Below are 23,435 nucleotides of genomic sequence, written 5' to 3'. Positions count from 1 at the left end.
CAACACGGATCTTCTCTTCAGTCATCTGTTCTCTCCCTCTCCTCCTCCACTCTTCTCCTCTCTCCTCTGTTTTCTCCTTTTCCTCCACTCTTCAGTCACCTCTCCTCTCTTCTCCTCTCCAGTCATCTCTCCTCCCTTTCCTCCTTTCCTCCCCTCTCCAGTCTTTTTTGCTTGTCGTCATAGCATAACTATTTTATTAATATTATTCGGCCAGTTTACAATTCAGTTTATATTAACATTGTTTTAAGATCTATAGCAATTCAGTGTGTATTCCTTGAGGTCAAAGGTTTGCCAGGTGTGATAACTTCCATGTTGTCACCAGCCACTCAGCCCGACCGACCAGCCGAGCGCAGAGAGCCCCTCCACAAATCCCCACCTCCGAAGCATCTTGGTTCAGTTACCCTTCTACGAGCTGACAGGAGGTCATATCGATGTTTCTGCTCTTCAGGACTCGGAGCTCACCGAGCTAAAGGAGACCATCGACATTCTGAAGACTCAAAACTCAGAGGCCCAAGAAATCATTCACGGGGCTCTCAGTGATGCAGACATCACGCCCAAAGGTACATGACATGCTGAGGAGGAAGGGTGTGATTGGACATTTAAAAAACTTTCCTCCCAATATTCAATTTGCTCTTGTTTTCAGAGCTGGTGATCAATCGGCAGAACTCGTCGGAGAGCATCTCCAGCCTGGCCAGCACCACCAGCCACTCCAGCATGGGGAGTCTGAAAGAGCAGGAGGCCAAGAAGAAGAAGAAGAAGAGCTGGGTGAGGACTCACGGCCAGACACACAAGTGGTGGTCACACTGATTAGAAACACTTCAGAGTTTGGTTAGACATTGGGTTTGTTTGGCGCGCCAGAGGATTCGGGGTTTACCACAGCAGGAGTCAGCGAATTGTGTTCTGCTAAACTTCTCACAAATCCTAGAACACATACATTTGACCAACAATTTGCAGCGGTTGAGGAATCACATGTTTTTCTCATCACAGAAACTATGAAAGTGGTGGAACCAATTTTCGAGTGATTTTTCTTGTTGAACGATTATAAACATCAATAATAATATTCGCATCTTCAATAGCAATAAAACACTGAAACTTAAATAGATTTATTTTGCTTATATATTGTGTGAAAGCAGTGAGGGGGATAACATTCGATCAGATCTGTTTATCAAGTGTTCTCTGCTCATAAAACCACAACCTTCACGGAGGAAACAATAAGGAAAATAATCATCTGATGTCTATTGTGATAATTAATGATGCTTTCATCTTGATTGTTTTGACCATATCACACACTTTATGGGCCTTGCAACCTTGTAAAAAGCACTTATTGCAAAGTACAACAAATGCCAGCAGGTGTTTGTTTTGCAGGTTTTATTCAGAGTTTCATCCTGTGGAGTTTGTTCATGTTTGATCAGATTTTCATGGCAATCCATTTGTATTTGATCAACAAATTAATCAGCACTAATCAAGAGTAATAAATGTAGTAATAGTCTTGATTAGTACTACGTTACAGAGGTTAAAGTATTCACATGGTCAATATGTGCAGTAAACTCCATAATGGCACACGTTTCTCTCTATAAAGGCTAATGTGGATTTTTTTTTTGCAAAAACAAATATATAAATGTATGAAATTTAAGTTGTTAAATGTTTATACTGACGTAGCATGTAGCTTGGATGTGTTCTGACCTTTCCTGTGAGCAGTGTAGCTCAGTGCAGGTATTTGATGTGAGACCCTCAGTCAGCTGTTGTCCTACTTCGTGCTCCTGCATGCGCACATGTGTGATTCTCCTCCTATCTTGTTCCCGATCTGTTATTAAGTATGACTCTGGTCTTTCCCTCATGCTGCCCTGCTTTTTTTATTTTAGGTCTTCGAGGTGAGTGATGTTGCTCCAGCAAATAAAGCTGTTAGTCCCCCCCCATCACCACCCCCCACCCCCTCTCCCCCCCCTGTCTGCAGCCAGCACGCACTTTATGAGTCATACGTTCTGTCATACGTGTCTTTTTAAACGTGATTCATCAACTTACTTTGAGATGTGCTGTGAATTCATCAGACATGAACCGTGTATTGATTTAACCAGCACGTCATTTAACCATCGTGTATGAGGTTCACTGAAGATGAGCATTTCTGTTGAAGTGACTTTTACATTGAGATGGTTTTCATAGTTTTGTTGTGTAGCTCTCATTTCATTCACACATCTCATTAAAAGTGAAATGCCTCAATAATACCTAGTTTGAAAAGGTTTAAAAAGTAAGTGGTTACATAAAGAAACAATACAACTTTCATAATACAAGGTGAACCAGAAAGTTAACCGGAAACAAATGTTGACGACTCATCTGACAGAAGCAGCTCAACACCAATTCTCGTGTGTTCAAATCTTCAGCTGTATTCCTCATTGTAACCTCTCTCTTCTCTGAACAGTTGCGCAGCTCCTTGAACAAGGCCTTCAGTAAGAAGGGTTCCAAGCCGTCGGGGCCGTACGCCGACATCGAGGAGATCGCCACCCCAGAATCCTCTGCACCTTCCTCCCCTAAGGTCCACCATATCAGTGACGATCCCTCAGCCACCATAAGATCCTCGACCTCTGCAGCATCATCCGGGTAAACCTTTAACTTCAGTGATTTGTTTTTAAACTTGATAGAACAGGAGGTGGCCATGTTTCATTGTCAGTAAAAGACTTCTGTGTTCATTTTTTTAACTGAAAACTCTTGAAATTAATTATTTCATCTGTCAGTCCGCTGCTCCTCGCTGCCTCCGCAGATCTCTAATGTGTTCTGGTGTGAACTGAATGTGTGCAGACTGTGTGAAGGAGGCGATGAGGAGGTGGATGACAAGGTCGTGACAGGGCTGCGTACAGAGCTGTGGCAGAAGGAGCTAAAGCTGACAGACATCCGCCTGGAAGCTCTGAGCTCTGCTCATCAGCTGGAGCAGCTGCAGGAGGCCATGAACGGCATGCAGGCAAGTGTTACAGCTTCCTTTTGCAATATTTTTTATTTTTAGATTATTGATTTTCCTCACAAAACATGGTACTGGGCCGAAAAGGAAGCCAAAATGTTCATTCAACTGAGGGCAAGATTGTGATGTATGAACACAGTTGTAACAGGTATGATTTGCCCTGTAGAAGACAGTGGAGAACCTGAAGGCTGAGAACGACCACCTGAAGACGGGTACTTTGTCCCCCTGTCCGTCCCCCGGACCCTCCAGCTCCGTGTCCCAGTCCTCAGGTCTCGCCACGTTCGAAGGTTCCTCGCCGCGACAGTCGGTGGCCTTGCAAATGCCAAAAAGCTTCAGCAGAGGGCTGAGTGAAGGGAGCTCAGGTAAAGTTATATCTCCGAAAATGTAGACGTGCATTGTCTTTACCAGTGTTGTGAACATGCAGACACTGTGGTAAATGGTTCTTACACACACAGGACAACTGTGAATGTTATGTATGTAGATCGTTAAAGTTACTATCTTCTGCAGGCTCCCAAAATCATTTTTCTAATCCCAGTTATTAGTCTGTTCTATTTAGGACGTGACAATTACATAATTTATACTGTTATTAATTAAGCTTTAATTCAAATGTTAGACGTCCTGCAAATCCTCTTTGGTTTTCTCCTGGTTAGACGTCCACGCTGCAGAGTCCCTCAGTCTTTCCTCACAGAGGGACGATCACCGTGTCCGGGTGGTGGTTTGTGTCGCGGACCTGCACGTCTTCAAAGATGTAAGTCTTCTTCTTCCTCACCCTCGTCAGACTCATAGTAAACATGAGTAAAAAACATCTTTATCCCCCGTTCTTTTCCAGCAGGAGGTGAAACAACAGGATTTCTTCGCGGGCACCGTCCGGGTGAACGGCAGGATGGACTGGACCATGCTGGACTCGGCCGTCAGTCAGGCTTTCAAGGTGAGACTCTGCCTCTGACCACTCGGTTCAGTGAGATCCGTCCAGGAACTCAATGTACAGTTTGTATCCAGCTTGTTTACATTTATGCTTCAGCTGTCACGATAATTTTAGCTTATCCAACAACTGGCCAGTGGTGAGAGCTAAGATGCAGAAATAGCATCTTCCCCTAACTGCTTTACCGTACCACGCAACTTTTGGTTGTTATAAAACGGACAAAGATAGTTTAAAAAGTATTTAGATTTACCGTGACCGTAAAGAATCTTATTTACAAGGCTCATGTCTTTTCAGTGAGTTTCATTTCCTAGTGTGTATGGGACCCAATGAACCCAAAGGGCTCAGGAGCAGGAGCTTGTAAACCTCATGCACAGACCCTGTTTCTCCTGGGAGACCTATTAAAGCTCTGAAACGTCACATTTGTCATGATGTTGTGTTTTATGGTGAATTTATATTAATTCTTAATATTCTAAATAAATCTTAAAACCACGACATGCTGCTGATACAGTTTTCCTCTGTTCTCTTTTCGGCCCTTTTCCTCCCAGGTGTACATAACCAAAGTTGATCCCACCTCCAGCCTGGGCCTCTCCACCGACTCCATTTACAGCTACAGCATGGGCCACATCAAGAGGGTGCTCGGAGGAGACGCCCCTGAAACGCAACCCTCTCGCTGCATGTCCCGAGCCCCCAGCAGCATCACCGTGTCTCTGAAAGGTTTGTGAAGACATGGGACACGAGCAGTCTGACTGGGTTTAGGACTGAAGCTTTATCTCATGTAGTCATGATTCAAGATTGAAGAAAAAACAACACAAACCCAAAATGCAGAGTATGAAATAAATATCTTTAGTGACCATCTATTCTAAATGTATCTATGGAGTGTTTAATGGACAGGTTTGACATGTGGACTATTCTGGAACGTGGTCTTTACACTTCCAGGACCGTTATGAGAGGTTAGAATCAGAATCAGAATCAGAATCAGAAAGTATTTATTGCCAAGTAGGTTTACACCTGCGAGGAATTTGCTCTGGTTATTGATGCATACAATGAACATAGAACATAAAAACATACAAACACAATAAACACAACACACATTAGAAAAGCAATAAAAAGAAACCATATATATTTACTCACTATTTACTTCTTATTTACTCCCTTTTTCTAATATTTATACAAAGTAACATTTATTTAGACATAAACATATCTAAATAAAATATATATAATAGATAAAAGATATAAAAAGTGAAGTAAAAAGTGAAATGCAAGACAGTGAACAGTGTCAGATTGCAATATGCAATGTAATGCAGTATAATATAAATATAATATAATGTGTTAATTTAACACATCCTTGAGGTGTGGGGGCGGAATAAAAGTCAGAGTCAGGTGGGGGTCCCGGGCCTTGTTGATAAGGCCCGGGAGTTGAGGGGGTCTCAGTGTCCCCTCTCTAATAATGGTGCAACAAATATCCTCACAGATTCACTTCTCATCACATTGAGGTTCAAGTGTTAACTCTCCACGGACCTTGGTTTTAATTACTTTTTTGATGCGATAAAAACAGGGTGAAAAGTCTTGATTGACAGGTGAGACTGGCTTACGATTGGTCGACGCATGGTTTTGCACGACCTCGCAAGACCTTGCTACGGCGGCTAAATCCCCCCCCCCCCCCCACGAACGCTATTGTGCAAGGTGTTGCTCCAAATGCATAAGATGTGGGATATTTCTGGCTTCAGTTTTGGATAGTGGGAGGAATTAGAAACCAGTCGGCCATCTGTATTGACAGTCTATGGTCAGAACGTCTGCATCAGCTGTTTAGTGCAGTGTTTATGCAAATCCTCATGTCTGTTTGTTTACCACAGCAACTGCAGCCGTCTGTACGTCACGTTCAGTATTACTTTACAACTCTTTTCTTTTTATGTCGGTATGTGTTTACGTACATTGAGCAATATAATAGAAATGTGTAGCCGAAACTCAAATGACCCTGCAGCAGCTGATAAACTCATTAATTCAACGACATAAAAATAGTTTTATCTGGAAATAGATATATATGGAAGTTATATAAATGTGGTTATATTATGCATTCTGTTGTAACACAACCAGGAGAGATAAATGTAGATTATAGACAATATTCGCCACAGTATAGCAGCCGTGTTTTGATTTGTGAGGCGCACATATGTGGAGCCCATCAGGGATTCTAAACCCGAGCTGTGGTCAGTGAGGAGAGCTGAGGCTGGGGCCCGGCGGCCGACCCCCCCCCCCCTCCGCACCTTCGCACGCAGGAATGCGAGAAGCCAAGTGCTAAGAGAGCTGGGAAAGCAGCGGCAGCCCAGACAGAGCTCTGGGTAACACGATCCCAGTGTAGCCGGGGCCCAGCTGGCCCACCAACTCTTAGACACACGGGCCCCAAGGATGTTAAGGCGGCGGAGGCTGCACAAAGTTATTTTCAGAGCAAAAGCCTTGAGCTCCATGTTGCTCATGAAGGACAGGGGAGGTGATATCGATCCGTTTTCACAACGTCTCCCTGCCGTAGCTCTTCCTGTTTGTAGTGTATATTCTTTAACATGGATATTAAGATAATTCTGACCAAGCGGTTAAATATCAAGTGTCAAACTGGACTTCATCGCCAACCTTAATATGTCCTGGGTAGTTAGCAGGTAGTCGTCAGCTTCATTGCTTATTACCGCTCCGGTCATTCTCACTTTCCTCCTCACTATGTCCAGGTCTAAAGGAGAAGTGTGTGGACAGCCTGGTATTTGAAACGCTCATTCCCAAACCAATGATGCAGCACTACATCAGTCTGCTGCTCAAACACCGCCGCCTCATCCTGTCCGGGCCCAGCGGGACGGGCAAGTCCTACCTCGCCTCCCGGCTGGCCGAGTACCTGGTGGACCGCAGCGCCCGCGAAGTCACCAGTGGCATCGTGGTCACTTTCAACATGCACCGCCAGTCGTGCAAGGTGACCAGAAACTTGCATCTCTTCAGAATCTGTACAAGCGGTGGTTCACGCAGTTTTGTGTCGTCTCACATCCGTTCGTCATCTCTCACTTTCTCTCCTCCAGGATCTGCAGCTGTATCTTTCCAACCTGGCCAATCAGATTGATCGCGAAACCAGCACCTCAGACATTCCGCTGGTGATCATTCTGGACGATGTTCACAATCCTGCCTCCATCAGCGAACTGGTCAACGGTGCTCTCACCTGCAAATATCACAAATGGTAACTTCCACATTCGAAAATGACTCAAAAAATATGAATAAAGACATATTTATAGATAATTGTGGATTAATAAAATTGTCTATGCCTCTCTCTTTTCAGTCCATACATTATTGGAACAAGTAACCAGCCAGTGAAGATGATTGCGAACCATGGACTTCACCTCAGCTTCAGGTTGGTGAAAGAAGCAGCTGTGGATCTGTTTTCTTCTTCTGTACTGGTTCATTGGTGTGTTATGGTGTGTGGATAAATTCCTCTTGATTGAACTGAGATCAGACTTGAAGCTGACTGTAGAATAAACCAGTCGATACAATAAAAGCCTCTTTAACCTTGGCGATAACAGAGTGAAGTTTGAATTTAATCAAAGTATGGCAGGGACCTTTTGTAGTTGTGCCATTCTTTAACCAGTCCCTCCCTAGGACTTTAACTTAAAGACTTTGTAAAGCAAAGTCAGTAATTTGTCTCTTAACATGCTTTACATGTCAGAAAGTTATTATTGAAAACATGTGAAGGAAAAGGGAACAATGTTGTACTGAATTGTGAAGTTTGACGTTTTACAGCATTCCTTGTTTTCACGATTCTGAAAAGGCATTTTTTTAATTGGTTCACACGGTCTTGAAAGTGTGAACTGTTGATGTGAGGGATAAAAGTGTAACTAATGCTGTAGGAGGCTAATGCACCCGCCCACTCATGTTCACACTCAGTATTTGTATGGTTTATATGACTTTGTGCGTGTTACCTCTCATTTTCGAAGGATGGTGACCTTCTCCAACAACGTGGAACCAGCCAACGGCTTCCTGGTGCGATACTTGCACAGGAAGATGATGGAGTCGGAGAACGAGAGGAACCTGACCAACGAGGACCTGATCAAGGTGTTGGACTGGGTCCCCAAACTCTGGTACCACCTGCACGCCTTCCTGGAGAAGCACAGCACATCAGACTTCCTCATTGGTATGAAGCGCAACCTCAGGGCTGGACAGGGTCGCTCAAACTTTATATCTGTGACTGGTGGGTTTCCTTGTGTCCTCAATTCACCTCTGTTCCCCCCCCACTTGTGTCCTCAGGTCCGTGTTTTTTCCTGTCATGTCCGGTCACGCTGGATGAGTTTCGATCGTGGTTTATTGATCTTTGGAACCACTCTATTATCCCGTACCTGCAGGAGGGGGCCAAGGACGGCATCAAGGTGAGTAACGACAGGTAGCGACTCCAGAGAACTGTCCCCAGGTGGCGTCGGCCTCTGTCCTCAGGGAGAGCTGCTGGCTTCCCTTTCACAGGAAATGTTGCGCTCTAATTTTACTGTTGTGGCATGTTGTGACATCTTAGGTGCACGGCCAGAAGGCGGTGTGGGAGGACCCGGTGGAGTGGGTGAGGGGCACTCTGCCTTGGCCGTCTGCCCAGCAGGACCAGGCCAAGCTGTTCCACCTTCCTCCCCCCAGCATCGGCTCCAGCAGCCCCGGTCAGCCCTGCGAGGAGAGGCCCCACAAGGAGACTCCGCCCAGCTCCATGGAATCCGATCCGCTGGTAAGAATCTCGATAATCTTTAAGAGTGTCGTCAGAATTATTTGACTCAAACCTCCACTGGATCCTCGATGGGTTTCTGATTTTCTCAACTCTTCTCTTCTCTGTTGTAGATGGCTATGCTTTTGAAACTTCAAGAGGCTGCCAATTACATTGAATCCCCAGACAGAGAAGATCCTAGTCTGCCTAAACTTTGAACACAGAGCCCCACATCACACACTCAGCACTTCGGATCTTATTTTTCTGTACGCTGCACGGACACAGTGCACATTCAGGAACGTGTGAACCCTCGGAAAGTGGTTGTCCGGGCGGGGGGTGGGTGGGGGGGATTTAAACTCTCATTTCCACAGTAGGTTAACAGTGAAACTGGGTTATTACAGATCCTTTTAATATGTGCAGTATTTTCAAAAACTGGTCAAGCGTTGAATGAAAACTTATATATTCTATTACTTCATTCCATATTTAACCCTTCATTAGCCCTCCGTCGTGTCAGATCGGTGCTAATAGATCACCAGGAATCTCTTCGTCTCAGCACTTAAACTTCAGGTTATTTCTGCAGCAGCACACTAACACACACACGAATCATCCTGCATTGTGACCAAGTGCATCATGGGATACGGCGTTCCTGTCAACAAGCGCTGTTTCTCACTCAATGGTAACTCATTTAGACAAAGAAAGACAAAAAAGAGTATGACAGCATCGCCAGGAGCTCCTGTTCTCTGGTACATATCTAGTGTTAAAGTCTCTGAAAGCCAAACTTATATATGCAATCCTGAACTTCAAAGCCCAAGCAGGTGACACAGATAAAATGCCTTAAGAATAAAAGACATCAGCTCGACTTCAGCAGAGTAAACTGGTGCTTTCATCGATATCAACCCGGCTGATAGTTATCTCCTCCTCGACTCTGTGCTTTATTTATTTCAAATTATCACTTTTATTTTACAGAAAGAAACATATATAAACAAACAACGCCGGATTATTCTTTAAGTTGACACTCATTTTAACGTCTACCTTTCAGGCTTCTAAGTTTGGAAGTTAAACTTGCTGTCATACTCTTTTACATACAAACTATTATTTATTTGCGATGTGGGTTCGTGGGATTGTCATACCATTCCAACTTCTTAATTTAGTTTCTATTTAATTGCTTTATGTTTCAACAAGTTGTCACCAATGTTGCCATATATATCAGGTATTAGATACTTATTACACAGGGATAATACATATACATAACATAACAAACGCCCGATTGAGAAAATGCTATTTGAATCCAATTCAGATTTCTTACAAAAAGAGTATTGAGTGTGTGCTTGATTCAAATCGTTCCCCTCATGTATCAGAGTAGTAACTGTATATATATAATGTACATACAATCAGACATCACAGTTATTTTATCTACCATTAGTTGGTGCAAATATCTAATATACTGAACCAAATACTGTACTTTAATCATGCATATTGATTGTCGAGTTAAGGGTTTAAGTTGAACTATAAAAAACAGTATTCATCCTCCTGTAGGTGCTTTTAAAGGACGCCTTAATACAAAGCTCCTCTGCAAAACAAATGGCTGAGAAGAGTGACTTCTTCTGCAGTTCACACACTCGTCACTCATGCTTTTCTCATCATTTAGGTTTGTACGGTGCTCTTACTCAACGTCCCGGACTGTTTCAATGTCAAATAGAGGTTATGTAGACTTTCAGGGTAGCGTAGCAAAGAGTTCTCGTGTCTTAGATCAGTGAAACGCTGGCGAGGTCGATGGGGATGATCGTTTTTTCTAAGGTGACTAAGTGTTGAGGACGTTACGTAGATGCAGTGGAGTCATGTGACGCATTGTGCGGTGTGTACGCCCGTGTTGATGTCGTGCATATTCTAGAACTTTCTGGGAGCGCAACACAGAAACACAGAAACAAAAAAAGTTTAAAGAGTTAAAAGAGGATTTAGACACTTTGTAGATTTTTTTGTATAGAAGCTGTTATCGGGTAAATGACAGATGAAGCTTATGGTTGTGGCGTCGAAATGATTCATCTGTTCATCACCAACTACACATCAACCCTGTAAATGAATGTCAGACCACTTTGAAAACAGCTCGATGGCAAAGTTTCAAACTTTAAATTGTGTCTGAGCTGCAGATCCCTTTTTTTTAAAAATAAATGCACAGTTAGAATAAAGCTGAAAAAAACGTTACACTAATCTGCAGCTCTGATTGGCTGCCAAAAAAAATACGAATGAATGAATGAAATGCATTACAGAAAAAAGAAAAGATGCCAAATGATGCCGTTTTAGAATCATTTCCGTTATTGTAAATATATTCCAGGTCGCAGACAGCGTCACCGTCCACGATCTGTTTCCACAGGTCAGCAAACGCCATCGTCCGCCTGTGCTTCTCATCTCATTCACTGGTTGTTGTGCCTGTTGCTTCTGTAGCAGTGTAGCTGTGATTTGTGTTTGCTTACTAGTGCATCGGGACTATGCAGCAACTTCTACTGGTGTTGGCGGTCGGCGAATGTCTGAGCTTTGACGCGGACGTGTTTCCATCCGGTCTGTCTTTGGGTTCTCGATTTGGACCAAAGTGCACCATGGGATAGAAGTGGGGAGCGTAATACTGAGCCTTAAAAATGGGAGGAGGATTCGCTTTGGTATCAAAGAACCAGCTGTTTGGGGGCTGGTTTAATGTGTTTCATCTTTATGAATGAAAAGAAAGTTAATGCTCAAATGACGATAAACGAAATCGAAAAAATCAAACAATGAGCCTGACGTAGTTGGCAAAAGGAATCGGCTCTTCACAGTGAGTTGATTCCAAGTAGAATCAAACCCGATAATGAGTTCAAAATTCAGAATTCAGGCCTATACATGTTGCTGAATAGTCATATTTTTGCAAAGCTTGTTGTGGACTAAACTATGATTCCAAAAAAAAAGCTGTTATGCGGTATCTAATGTCACTGACGTGCAAATGTTAGAGGTTTCTAAGTGTTGTAAATGCATGTAAACCTGCTGTGTGATGAGGAAAATAAAAATGATAGAATTGACGTATTGTTTAGGAAAATCACTCCAGATGATGTTTTCCTTTTTAATACTCAGATATTTGATATTTCTTTCTTTTTTTTGTTTCTTTTTTTTCTAAAGAATCCTTTGTAAAACTTAATTTCTCTATTTTGTACAGGGCATCATTGTAAAGATTGTAAATAGGTCGGCGTTCTGGATGCGGCAACAATCATTGAGGAGGAGAAAAAAAGAATATCACTGACAGAAAGGTTTATTTCTTCAGAGTTGGGTCCAATACATGGATAAGGCTTGTTTGTCTGAAGACTTTCATCCACCTATCACTGTTTGTTGGAATCAATAAAATTCATGTTATATTTATTCTGTGGCTTCTTGTGTGTCGATTTGAAACTGTGGCGTTTAAACATATATATATATATATATATATATATATATATATATATATATATATATATATACTTATTTTGAAAGCAGGCTATAAATATGTATATATGCATTAGGCTATATAAATGTCTACACTACATATAGATATATCTATACAATATTCACAATATTTATCGTATAATACATATCTATATTGTAATGATGTATATTTTTAGCTCATATATCTTTAATTAGGACAGAAGTCATGAATTTTACCACAATATACCCAGAAAGCAATAATCCTTTCATCCCTAGTGTATGTAAAGAATGAATATAAGTAATATAAATATATTTTCGGGGCCTCTCTTGGACATGACAGAGTGTTAGTGGGGAACCGCAGGCCGGAATCGAACCCTGTCCGCTGCAGAGGCGTATAGAGCCTCATCATATCAGCTTTATTGAATTTGTTTAAGCTTACTTAGTGCTTATTGCTAACTTACATGAAAAGGATAATGGTTAACATTATTAAAAAAAAAAAAATTTAAATCCCCGGAATGTTTGATCACAATGAACATAAAAGCAGAAATAAAAAAAAGTAAAGTCTATATCTGAGGATTGTATTATATATCATTCATATTTTTCATGTCTATTTAATGAAGCCGTACAGTGAATGTAAAGAAGTAGTTAATGATGCACTGAGAGTTGATGAGTGGGACGAACAGACTGAGTCATACATGGTGTCCTGTGTTGAGGGGTCTATATCTATTACTTGTTGTGCAGCAGGGGCGGAGCTTGAACCGGCCCAGCCCTATAAGAGTGGGTCCCCCCTGCACCCGCGGTGGAATTGGAGTCACTTTTTCGGACTTACCTCAGTTGGGAATTAGCTGCAACCCTCAACATGCCGTCCAAGCCTGCCCCCATCAAGAAGGCGGCCAAGAAGGAGCCGGCCAAGAAGGAGGAGGAGAAGGCTCCAGAGCCGGCGCCGGCACCGGAGCCCGCACCGGTAGAGGCCGCCCCCGCAGAGGCAGCCCCCGCAGAGGCAGCCCCGGCCCCCGCTGAGGGCGAGGCCGCACCTGCCGAGGAGGCCCCCGCGGCCCCGCCAGCTGAGGAGCCCAAACCCCCCACCCCTCCTCCACCCGCTGATGGTAAATGAACCAGAGTGCATAAACTCCCTCCACCGTAATATTCCTGGTTTAGTGTTTAAGTAACGCTGGATGCGTAGTTTAACTCCTGAGCCTCAGTCGTTGGCTCAGCTCACGGTAAGCTCGGTGCCAGGTTGTCCATTACGCACAAGCGCTCGTGCGTAAAGGCGGTAAGTGCCGTATCTGCAGCCATCGGTATAAACCACAATACAAAGATAAAGCTGCATGTTCCTGCATTATCCGCCTGTCTGGACTCTTCACACTGAATCAGAAGTGAAAGTCACTCGGTCACTGACGCGCTTTTACGCTTCAAAGACGCGCAGCTTTCCTCAACTGTGCCGCGAAGTCTGTGCGCTCTGTTCCCTCAGGGATGAAAAGTAAATATTAACAAGCCTGGATTTACCAACGAGCAGTGAAACACTTGTTGTGCTCACGTTACAAACCGATGTGTGACAACAACTGTTTCATGACAAAAACAACAACCTCTGTGTAACACTGTTTCTAACATGTCAATGCACATTGAATCTTTAATGTGTCGAACATCTAACATTTATATCAGCTGCTCCAACTGAAGAAGCTGCTGCTCCTGCTGCTGCTGCAGAGGAACCCGCCGCCGCTGGTATGTCAGGACCCTTCTCCTTGACTCACAGATTTCTAATTTTAAAATTAAGATTCTAAAATTTCCCAAATAACTATTTTCTATTGATTCAAGTTATATTTTACTAACATCTCCTAAGCTCTTATATCAGCTGCTGCTCCTGCTGCTGCAGAGGAACCCGCCGCCGCTGGTATGTCAGGACCCTTCTCCTTGACTCACAGATTTCTAATTTTAAAAATTCAGATTCAACAATTTCCAAAATAACTCTTTTCTTTTGATTCAAGTTATATTTTTTACTAACATCTCCTAACCTCTTATATCAGCTGCTGCTCCTGCTGCAGATGAACCCGCGGTCGATGGTATGTCAGGACCCTCAGAGGGTCTCTCTCTCTCTCTCTTCACCCCTCCCTGACTCACATATTTCCAATTTTGAAATATATATTTTTTAATTGTAATGATAAATTACCGATTTTACTTTATTAATTTATTAAATATTAAATCCCCTTTTATAACATATTGAAATGTCTTTAAAACCTGACTTATGTGTGTGCTGACATCTCCTAACCTCTTGCATCAGCTGTCGCCCCAGTTGCTGCAGAAGAGCCCCCCGCCCAAGGTATAACATGACCCCCAGAGGGTCTATTAACCCCTGACTCACATTTGTGCCAATTTTAACTTCTTCTCTCGATGTTTTTAACATTTAATCCCTTTTGTAACATTTGGAAATGACATTAAAACCCTTTCAAACATGTTGTATACTGACATCTAACTTCTAATATCAGCTGCTGCTCCTGTTGCTGTAGAAGAACCTGCTGCTGATGGTATGATGTCTCTCTCGCTCTCTCACTCTCTCTCTCTTCTGCTCATTCTGATTATTTGAACAGATTTAATTCTATTTATAACATTTTGAAAATGTAATCAAAGCCCTTTCAAGATGTTATATATCTACTGACATTCTCTAACCTCTTATAGCAGCTGCTGCTCCTGCTGCTGCAGAGGAACCTGTCGTCGATGGTAGGATGTGGCCCTCAGAGGGCCTCTCTCTCTCTCCTCATCCCTCCCTGATTCACATATTTTTCCTATTTGAAATATGAAAAATGGCCAATTTAACAGATTAAATTCTTCTTGTATGTAACACTTTGAAATCTAAATCAAAGCTTTTCAAAATGTTACATACTGACGTTCTCTAACCTCTTATATCAGCTGCTGCTGCGCCTGCTGCTGCTGCAGAGGAACCTGCTGCTGATGGTAGGATGTGACTCTCAGAGGGTCTCTCTCTCTCTTCACTCCTCCATAACTTACCCCTATTTTAAAGTTTTGAAATTGCAAATTTTAACTTTTATTTATATAAACATATTTACTACATATTTATAACGTTTTGAACTGTGATTAATCCCCTTTCAAAATGTTATATATATATATACATACTGACATCTTCTAACCTCTAATAACAGCTGCTGCTGCTCCTGCTGCTGCAGAGGAACCTGCTGCTGATGGTAGGATGTGACTCTCAGAGGGTCTCTCTCTCTTCACCCCTCCCTGAATCACATATTTCCTATTTGAAATTTGAAAAAATGTCCAATTTGACCCTTTTCTGTGTAATTAAACAGATTAAATTCCTCTTTATCAGATTTTGAAATCTAAATCAAAGCCTTTTGAATTATTATATACTTACATTCTCTAACCTCTCATATCAGCTTCTGCGCCTGCTGCTGCAGAGGAACCTGCTGCTGATGGTAGGATGTGACCCACAGAGGGTCTCTCTCTCTCTTCAACCCCTCACTCAATCATGATGATTATTTGAGCAGATTTAATTCTACATATAACGTTTTGAAATTACATTAAAATACTTTCAAAATGTTATATATATATATACATATATATACTGACATTCTCTAACTTCTAATACCAGCTGCTGCGCCTGCTGCTGCAGAGGAACCTGCTGCTGATGGTAGGATGTGACCGTCAGAGGGTCTCTCTCTCTCTTCAACCCCTCACTCAATCATGATGATTATTTGAACAGATTTAATTCTACTTATAACGTTTAAAATTACATTGGATCCTTTAAACATGTACTGACAATCTCTAACCTCTTATATCAGCTGCTGCTGCGCCTGCTGCTGCAGAGGAACCTGCTGATGATGGTAGGATGTGACCCTCAGAGGGTCTGTCTCTCTTCACTCCTCCATAACCAATTTTCAACATTTTAAACTTAATATACATATTTAAACATATTTAATCGCTTTTTATAACGTTTTGAAATGTCAATACAACCCTTTCAAAATGTTATATATCTACTGACATCTCCTAACCTCTAATACCAGCTGCTGCCCCTGCTGCTGCTGCAGAGGAACCCGCTGCCACAGACGCTGCTGAGGCTCCTGCTGATGGTAAAAACGATGAAGATCACATGAGCCACAACAGATCTGATACCATAGAGTATTACTAAAGTTTGAGCCTTCCACTCTTAGAGTAAACCTAACAACACGTACGGCTTCCTCTCTAACACATGGAACTCAGTCACACATCACATTGTTCAACTTGTCCAATCTGCTTAACGCTCAGATGATTCATATCTAACATTTAACAGCAGCCGCTGCCGCTCCAGCCACAGACGAAGCTGCTCCTGCTGCTGAAGCACCTGCTGATGGTAAAACCAAACTTTCAACATGTTGCTATTCTCTGTTCTCTTTAGTGACTCCAGATTCCGGTTCTGCCGTTTCACCTGAATAGGATAAACAATCCTCTTGAGTGATAAGATAAATCCCTGAATCCATAAGACATGTATCCTGTTGCTTTGCTTTGCTCGTCACATGCTGCCAATAATAACAATAATGCAAATGCTTATCTAACACCAGCTGAAGCTGCTGAGGCGGCTGCACCAGAGGAGCCTAGGGAACCCACCCCCCCACCACCTCCACCCAAAGGTAACGCTCCATTCTGAGGAAGAACTCCGTCGCAGTGTGATTTTCACCTCCATCGTTTCTTCCCCTTCTTTTATTTCAGTGTAAAGATAAAGAGCTGCACCATCCTCCTCCTCTTCTCAGCTCCTGCCCTGAATTGACTTCTGATTGTTCTGGGACTGTTTCGGCCACTCGCTGGTATCAGTGGAATAATTCTGTGTTTCCACGGTTTTTCCTGCAGAGCCCACCAGCGCCCCAGTGGAGCTGTTTATCGAGGACAAGAATGACACGTCTGTGACCATCATGTGGAGCCAGCCGGAGGTCGTCGGCCTGACTGGTCTGGACGGATACACCGTTGAAATCTGCAAGGATGGAAGTGAGTGGAACTGTCGACCAGGCACCGAGAACAGGAAGAGTCAGATATTAGTACAAACTTTGCCAGTGGCCCTTTGAATTTTATTTGAAAGCTTTTATTTTAAAGCTGATTTAACCTTTTTACATTATATCATTATACAGTATGAATGCCTTGGCACCGTGGCATTTTAACTGTACCCTGGAACTTGTTTAATCGCTGGTTTAATGTGGGTCAGCGGTATATCGGTTGCAGCTGTCCCTGAAGTGTCACTGGCAGAGTTATATCCTGAGCTACCAACCTTCTCCCTACAAGGAGAGAGGCGTTTCAGGAGCTGCTGTGGTCTCACTGGAGGTCCTGCTTTTAGACCAGCCCTATGCTAATATCAGCAGCGGGTCAGTGAGAGCTGGATTTAGCAGACGGGGGAATGTTACCACAAACACCACAGAACAGCAAAATTGCTTTATATATTTAATATTTCGATGCATAATAACTTTACTCTTCACAATGCTGCAAAGAGTGTCTTAATTAGTTTGTTCTCACTTCCTGATCTGTATGGATCAGAATCTTTTCCCGCTCTTTCTGCACAATTCAAATCAATAAAGAGACCAACTCCAGCTTTGCAGACGTCTGACTTCTCTGTGTCTAACCTTCTCATTCAGCCGAGGACTGGAAAGCTGTGAACGAGGACTTGCAGAAGTCCTGCCGCTACGTCATCAAGAACCAGACCACCGGGGACCGCCTGAAGATCCGCGTGGTGGCAGTGAACGCCGGCGGCCGCAGCCCCCCCTGCGCCCTCCCCGAGGCCATCCTGGTGAAGGAGATCGCTGGTAAGAAATGTTTTAGGGATGAGAGACAATGTAATATCTGTGCTTTCATTTAACCAGTTACCTTCATTCTGTTGGTCCCACACAATGAAACTGAAGTGAGCAGCAGCAAAATGAGAGAGACGAGCAGATGCATCTTATACATGTGTTTTATATTTTATTAAATATGCTACACATGATGAGCATTAACAAGATAAGATACAGGAAAGACAGTAAAAATGGCTTTTATATGAGTCAGTGTTAATACGAATAGAAACAATATGTCAAGTTTAGAAGAGAAATAAGCTTCAATGATAAATATGTACACAAATACAGCTGTTAAACACACCTTTCTCTAGTTACATCATAAAGCACTGAAATACTATAGTATAAGGTACTAATACTACCTAAAATTGTGTACTGTGACACAAAAGTGAGAGATGTGGCTGTAAGTCATTATTTGTCCATTTCTCCAGAAGTTTCAAAAATACATTTTTATTTAAAAAGCGACCACAGGTGGAGGAGAAAGACAAAACTCATAACAAACCGAGGTTAATGTTAGGATGATCACTTTAATCCAGCTGTAAAATAACAGTTAAACAACAACACAACAAATTTGAGTCACGCCATTAGACTGGGGCCCCTGGTTTAAACTTTATGGAGCCGTTTATCACTGGAAAGCTGCTCGTAAAGTGCGGGAGTCAAACGGGAAGATCTCAGCTATGTGTTCCTCTCAGCTGTCCGTGTCCTGTTGGCACGAGATGGAACCCTGATCACCCCCCGAGGGGACAGTGCGATAACTCCACACTTAAGTAGATGGTTTTACTCGATTGGGTTCGGCCCTGCAGTGTTAATCGTGGCCAGTATATCTGGAGTGGTTTGTGGTAAAAATGATGATTGGACCCCGAGGACTTTAAAAGGAGGGAGCTGCGTTACTTTGGCACAAATCGTTGGTTGTGCGTAACGGAGAGTCGGGCGGGGAACTCGATCCCTGCTGGACTGGGAACAGTTCAACATTCAGGTTCATGTTCCAGCTGCCTGGCTCCACATCGGCCACATATAGACCTGTGAATGGTTTCGTGCAAAATGACCACGAAGGTGCGGGAGAAATTTCTGGGATGACCCTGATGTTAGCACCGGTTTTTCTGCTCGGCTTCGTGATCCCTGCCAGGATTCATCTTGAGGGGGGGGGGGGGGGGGGGGTGGGGGTGAGGGGGTGGGGGTGTCAGAATCCTGCTCCAGAAGATAGACGGTGGCGAGCAGGTGGGGGGGGAGTGGAAGGGGTGGATGGTGAATTCCAGAGCATCCTGTCCCTGAAGGGAGGGGGGGTTGTGTTAGGGGGTCGCGTTGGGGGTCGGTGGGTTGAGATCCAACTTCTCAGGTCACACTGGATCTAATGACACGTCCAGTGGTTTCATGTTTATTTTGAAACATGCCGGAGACTTTACAGGTGATACTGATCCACATGAAGCGATAAGACTGAACATGCTCTGGATGTACTCTCATGTAGAGGAGCACTTTACTTTTCCATTCTTTTTTAAAAGGGAAAATAGCAGCAGAGTCGCTGCTATTTGAGATATCTACAATTTGACGTATGTGCAGAGTGACCTTTATTGATCAAGTTTAACATTCACAGTTCTGATGTTGGTCATTTCTGTGGTCTGAATGTGATGTGATGTGAGTGTGGGGGGGGGGGCTGATATACTGAAGCTGCTTTATTTAGAGTCCTAAAGGTTCCTAAAGGCTTCTGTATCATTTCACACGTCTCAGTGGCTAATTTCCTTGTTTATGATTTATGGGCTATTTTGGGCTTTTGACAAGCTAATACACAGGGGGGGGGGGGGGCTGATAGGCAGCTGAGGGTCTGGGACATGCAACAGGCACTTTGCAGGTATTCAAGATAAATATATATCGACCAACTTAGCCTGGACAGTAAACGTTCGGGAGTAAACTCTCTGGACAATATTAAAAAGGTCTGAGTGGGACTCGTAAGACAAACTGCTGCTTTTAAAACCAGTTAAACCACAGGAAGCCCCTGATGACACCAGTGAAAGTTCCCTGAATCAGTACAGACTTAGTTCAGCTCAGCAGGCTCATCGAACAGATCTGAAATCCTTCACTTTCACTCAACAGATCTTTGAACAAAGATCTCTTCGGGCTTCATTCACAGATGAGATCCGAGAACCTGGGAAAGGCTCACTACATGTTGATTCACTAACCGACTGGTCGTCTCACCCTGTGTTCTTCTCTCCAGATCGCCCCAAGGTCCGTCTGCCTCGCTTCCTCAGGCAGAGATACGTCACCCAGGTCGGAAGCAAGATCAACCTGACCATCCCCTTCACAGTAAGACCCCTGCATCTCCTTGTTCCTGCAGGATTAACAAAAAAACCAACCATGCCTCCTTGAAACACACATGTCTGCCCCCTCCCCTCAAGGGCAAACCCAAACCTGTGGTCACCTGGACAAAGGACGGACAGCCCCTGGACACCAAGAGGGTGAACATCCGCAACAGCGACAGAGACAGCATCCTGTTCATCCGCACGACCGAGAGGGACGACTCCGGCGTGTACGAGATGTGCGTGAAGGTGGACGACTTCGAGGACAAGGCGACACTCACCCTTCAGATTGTCGGTGAGGAATTTTTTTTTCCACATATCACGGAGATGATAGTTTCAAACTGTGAGCTTGGATGCTAGGATCGGTGCTTTGTCCACAGAGCTGCCAGGACCTCCCGCCAGCGTGAAGATTATTGACACCTGGGGCTTCAACGTGGCCCTGGAGTGGACTCCACCTAAAGACAGTGGAAACACAGACATTAAAGGCTACACGGTGCAGAAGGCCGACAAGAAGACTGGAGTAAGACCTGCTCTGCTGTGATGTGTTGAGAAATCCCACACTTTAAATCCCCTGCACCTTATTCATTGTGTGTGTGTCGGTGTGTGTGTGTGTGTGTGTGTGTCACAGGACTGGTTCAATGTGCTGGAACATTACAACAGACTGAATGCCACCATCTCTGACCTCATCATGGGCAACACCTACAAGTTCAGAGTGTTCTCAGAGAACAAGTGTGGACTGAGCGAGGAGGCCGCCATCACAAAGGGGGAGGCCGTCATCCTGAAGACAGGTACGTGTCTCCGTCAGGACGTCTTTCAGTCCTTCACTCAAACAGCAGTGATGTAGTGACGTCCCCTCTGAAGCCACAGGTTCATCTGTCCTTCTTCTTAACTGATTCTTATCCTTTCGAAAAACTGGATTTTTAAAACATAGTTCATAGAAATGCAGTAAAAAAGCTCCAACAGTTTTTTCTCAGCTTGAATTTGACAAACTTTAATTTAAAAGGATTGTATCATTTAGATGTTTTCACTGCAACAGACATTTATTTATAATTTTTTTAATCAAGATCCAGGAGTTATTCCGTGAGAAAACAGTTTAAACGGGTAATAAAGTGATAAAGAACTGTTTCTGGATTCGAATCAAAGTCGAATGTGTTGTGGCTCATTCCCCGTCCTTAACTTAATGTCATGGAAGACGGTTCGGTAGTTTTTGCAGTTTCCTTCAGTCACACAAACAAACAGACCACACAAACTGACAAGGGCTGAAAACATAACCTCCTCTTTGTGGAGGAGATAAACAATGACCAACTACAGACCAGCTGACACCCATCAGCTGAGCCTTGCAGAAGCAGCTGTAAACTGGGTTTGTGTTTCTGCTCCACTCTGCAGACATCGACTACAAACCTCCCAAATACCAGGAGCACGACTTCACCGAGGCTCCCAAGTTCACCACGGCCCTGAGCGACAGAGCCACCACGGTGGGCTACAGCACCAAGCTGCTCTGCTCCGTCAGGGGAGAGCCCAAGGTACAAAGACACTTCTGTTCTCATACCTGAACAACGTGACACCAACAGTTCAGACTCAATATTACCTCCATTACCTGAGCTGAGTTAAGACCAATGAACTGTATTGTATGTGATTGTTTTGCATGTTCTAACCCTGTGTCTTAAAGTCTGACGTCCAGTTTTCAACATGTTCTGAACATGTAGCTTATGAATTCAGTTTGTTTCGACTATCAAATCTCAAACTGTGAATATCACAGCTGACAGCAAAATAACTTTCGCTGTCAGAATTTCAATATTTGAATTACAGATGTGAAATATAATGGTTTGAGTAAGTCTTTTCAAATTGATATGCAAACCAGTGGCTCCCTGAAAAATAGAAACAGAGGACAGTAGAATCAAATATAATAGAAAAGCCTTTTATCATCATTGTACATCGTTGTACAAGTTCAATGAAATTAGAGAAAAGTAGTTTAAAATCCGACGAAAGACACAAAACAATAAAAACCAGACTAATAAATGCAGTTTTAAAAAAGAAACTGAATCTCTAAAGTATGTCTGGTAGTTTTGTGACTAATAAAATATACCTAACCAGTGGCCGTTGACATGTTTAAACCGTTTAAATGCCTTAACTGTTGGCAGGATCAACAGTAACACCAGTGGTGCCAACAAGCCAATCCTCACTCTCCCTTCTTGTCAGCAGCTTAGTGATGGTAATAAGGTTGAGCCTGGACTTATGAAGAGCTTCTAACAAACCCCCCCCCCCCCCTCCATCACTGTCAGTGGGATATTCATCTGACCCCGCAGGCCTCACATCTGAGCCTCTCACCTCCTCTTCATCCTCCTAATCCCACCAGGTCCCCGACAGGACAGTGGGATAGATGGATGGTTGTGATTCAGAAGGCCAGAGTTGGTATTCTGGTTGTTTGAAGCAGGGACGGGAGGAGACGAGGCTGTGAGGGTCAGCGGAGAAGCGCGGTCACATGTCTGACATTCCCTGCAGGGCCCCCCCGGGGGTCCTCACCATGTCAGGGTTGTTAAAACTCCCACAGTGTGGCGTGCGCTGCGTGTCCCCTTCAATCAACAGAGCATTTGTCGCCAAGTGGCACAAACATAAATAGAAACAACCCCTTATTTCTTGATCAAATGCCCTCAAATTAATTGCTGGAATAACTGTTTTCCCACAGCCCAAGGTCCAGTGGATGAAGAACCAGATGATTCTTGGAGACGACCCTAAGTACAGGCAGATCTGCGTCCAGGGCATCTGCTCTCTGGAGATCCGCAAGCCAGGAAACTACGACGGTGGCGTGTACTCCTGCAAAGCCAAGAACAAGCACGGAGAGGCAATAGTCGCCTGCAAGCTGGAGGTCAAACGTAAGTCAGGACCTTTAAAATCCAAAACCATCATCCAGAGTTTGTTTATGATTGTAAACATCAGGTTCTGCTTGGTGTCTGAACACAAACATTTTTTCTGTTAAACAGAGGCAGCGATCCCGGAGGCAGGGAAAGAGAAGAAATAGGTTCTCATCATTACAGGTCAGAAATCATTTGGATTCATATTTTATCACTATATAAAAAGTACACCGATAAAAACTGCATTGGTGAATCTACAAACCCATCATCTAGTTAAAGTATCCACCTTTTAAACTGTAATTAAACATATAAACACACAGTTATACGCTGAGTATGTGCGTCGTAAAAGTTTGCATCGGGTCGGCCGGTCTAAATGAGTCCCGAGGTGACATGTGCCTCCTGCGTGACTGGCTTTCCATACATGGACGGCACTAAACTGGGAAATGGTGGCCTCTGCCACTTAAAGGGTGTGGGAGGTAGCGCCCGTAAAT

At 43.6% G+C, this 23,435-nt stretch overlaps 2 protein-coding genes across 3 annotated transcripts in view; both read left to right on the top strand.

Moving 5' to 3' along the window:
• nav1b (neuron navigator 1b) overlaps positions 1–8,910 on the top strand; it is a 45,235-nt gene extending 36,325 nt beyond the window's left edge. The window contains exons 15-29 of the mRNA XM_053412246.1: positions 449–560; positions 644–765; positions 2,417–2,595; positions 2,794–2,953; positions 3,117–3,312; positions 3,601–3,698; positions 3,783–3,878; positions 4,418–4,586; positions 6,587–6,822; positions 6,926–7,080; positions 7,180–7,251; positions 7,832–8,028; positions 8,142–8,260; positions 8,401–8,598; positions 8,709–8,910. Coding sequence (XP_053268221.1) covers positions 449–560; positions 644–765; positions 2,417–2,595; positions 2,794–2,953; positions 3,117–3,312; positions 3,601–3,698; positions 3,783–3,878; positions 4,418–4,586; positions 6,587–6,822; positions 6,926–7,080; positions 7,180–7,251; positions 7,832–8,028; positions 8,142–8,260; positions 8,401–8,598; positions 8,709–8,792 — 2,193 coding nt within the window. The 3' untranslated portion in view covers positions 8,793–8,910. The remainder of the gene's footprint in view (positions 1–448; positions 561–643; positions 766–2,416; positions 2,596–2,793; positions 2,954–3,116; positions 3,313–3,600; positions 3,699–3,782; positions 3,879–4,417; positions 4,587–6,586; positions 6,823–6,925; positions 7,081–7,179; positions 7,252–7,831; positions 8,029–8,141; positions 8,261–8,400; positions 8,599–8,708) is intronic.
• A 3,943-nt stretch (positions 8,911–12,853) lies between these two features.
• mybphb (myosin binding protein Hb) lies at positions 12,854–23,144 on the top strand. Of its 2 annotated transcripts, XM_053412152.1 has the most exons (12): positions 12,854–13,100; positions 16,304–16,345; positions 16,581–16,622; positions 16,840–16,974; positions 17,613–17,780; positions 20,011–20,099; positions 20,192–20,387; positions 20,473–20,612; positions 20,721–20,880; positions 21,479–21,615; positions 22,779–22,965; positions 23,074–23,144. In XM_053412152.1, exons 1-12 carry the CDS (start codon positions 12,854–12,856, stop codon positions 23,109–23,111), a joined length of 1,581 nt encoding a protein of 526 aa, XP_053268127.1. In that variant the 3' UTR covers positions 23,112–23,144. The 2 variants fall into 2 exon arrangements, with proteins under 2 accessions (XP_053268127.1, XP_053268134.1); XM_053412159.1 differs by lacking the exons at positions 16,304–16,345; positions 16,581–16,622.
• The last annotated feature ends 291 nt before the right edge of the window (positions 23,145–23,435 follow it).

Source organism: Pleuronectes platessa, chromosome 2 (genome assembly GCF_947347685.1).
Source record: "Pleuronectes platessa chromosome 2, fPlePla1.1, whole genome shotgun sequence".
In the NCBI taxonomy this organism is placed as follows: Eukaryota; Metazoa; Chordata; class Actinopteri; order Pleuronectiformes; family Pleuronectidae; genus Pleuronectes; species Pleuronectes platessa.
This window is presented reverse-complemented; position numbering and strand designations above follow the sequence as displayed.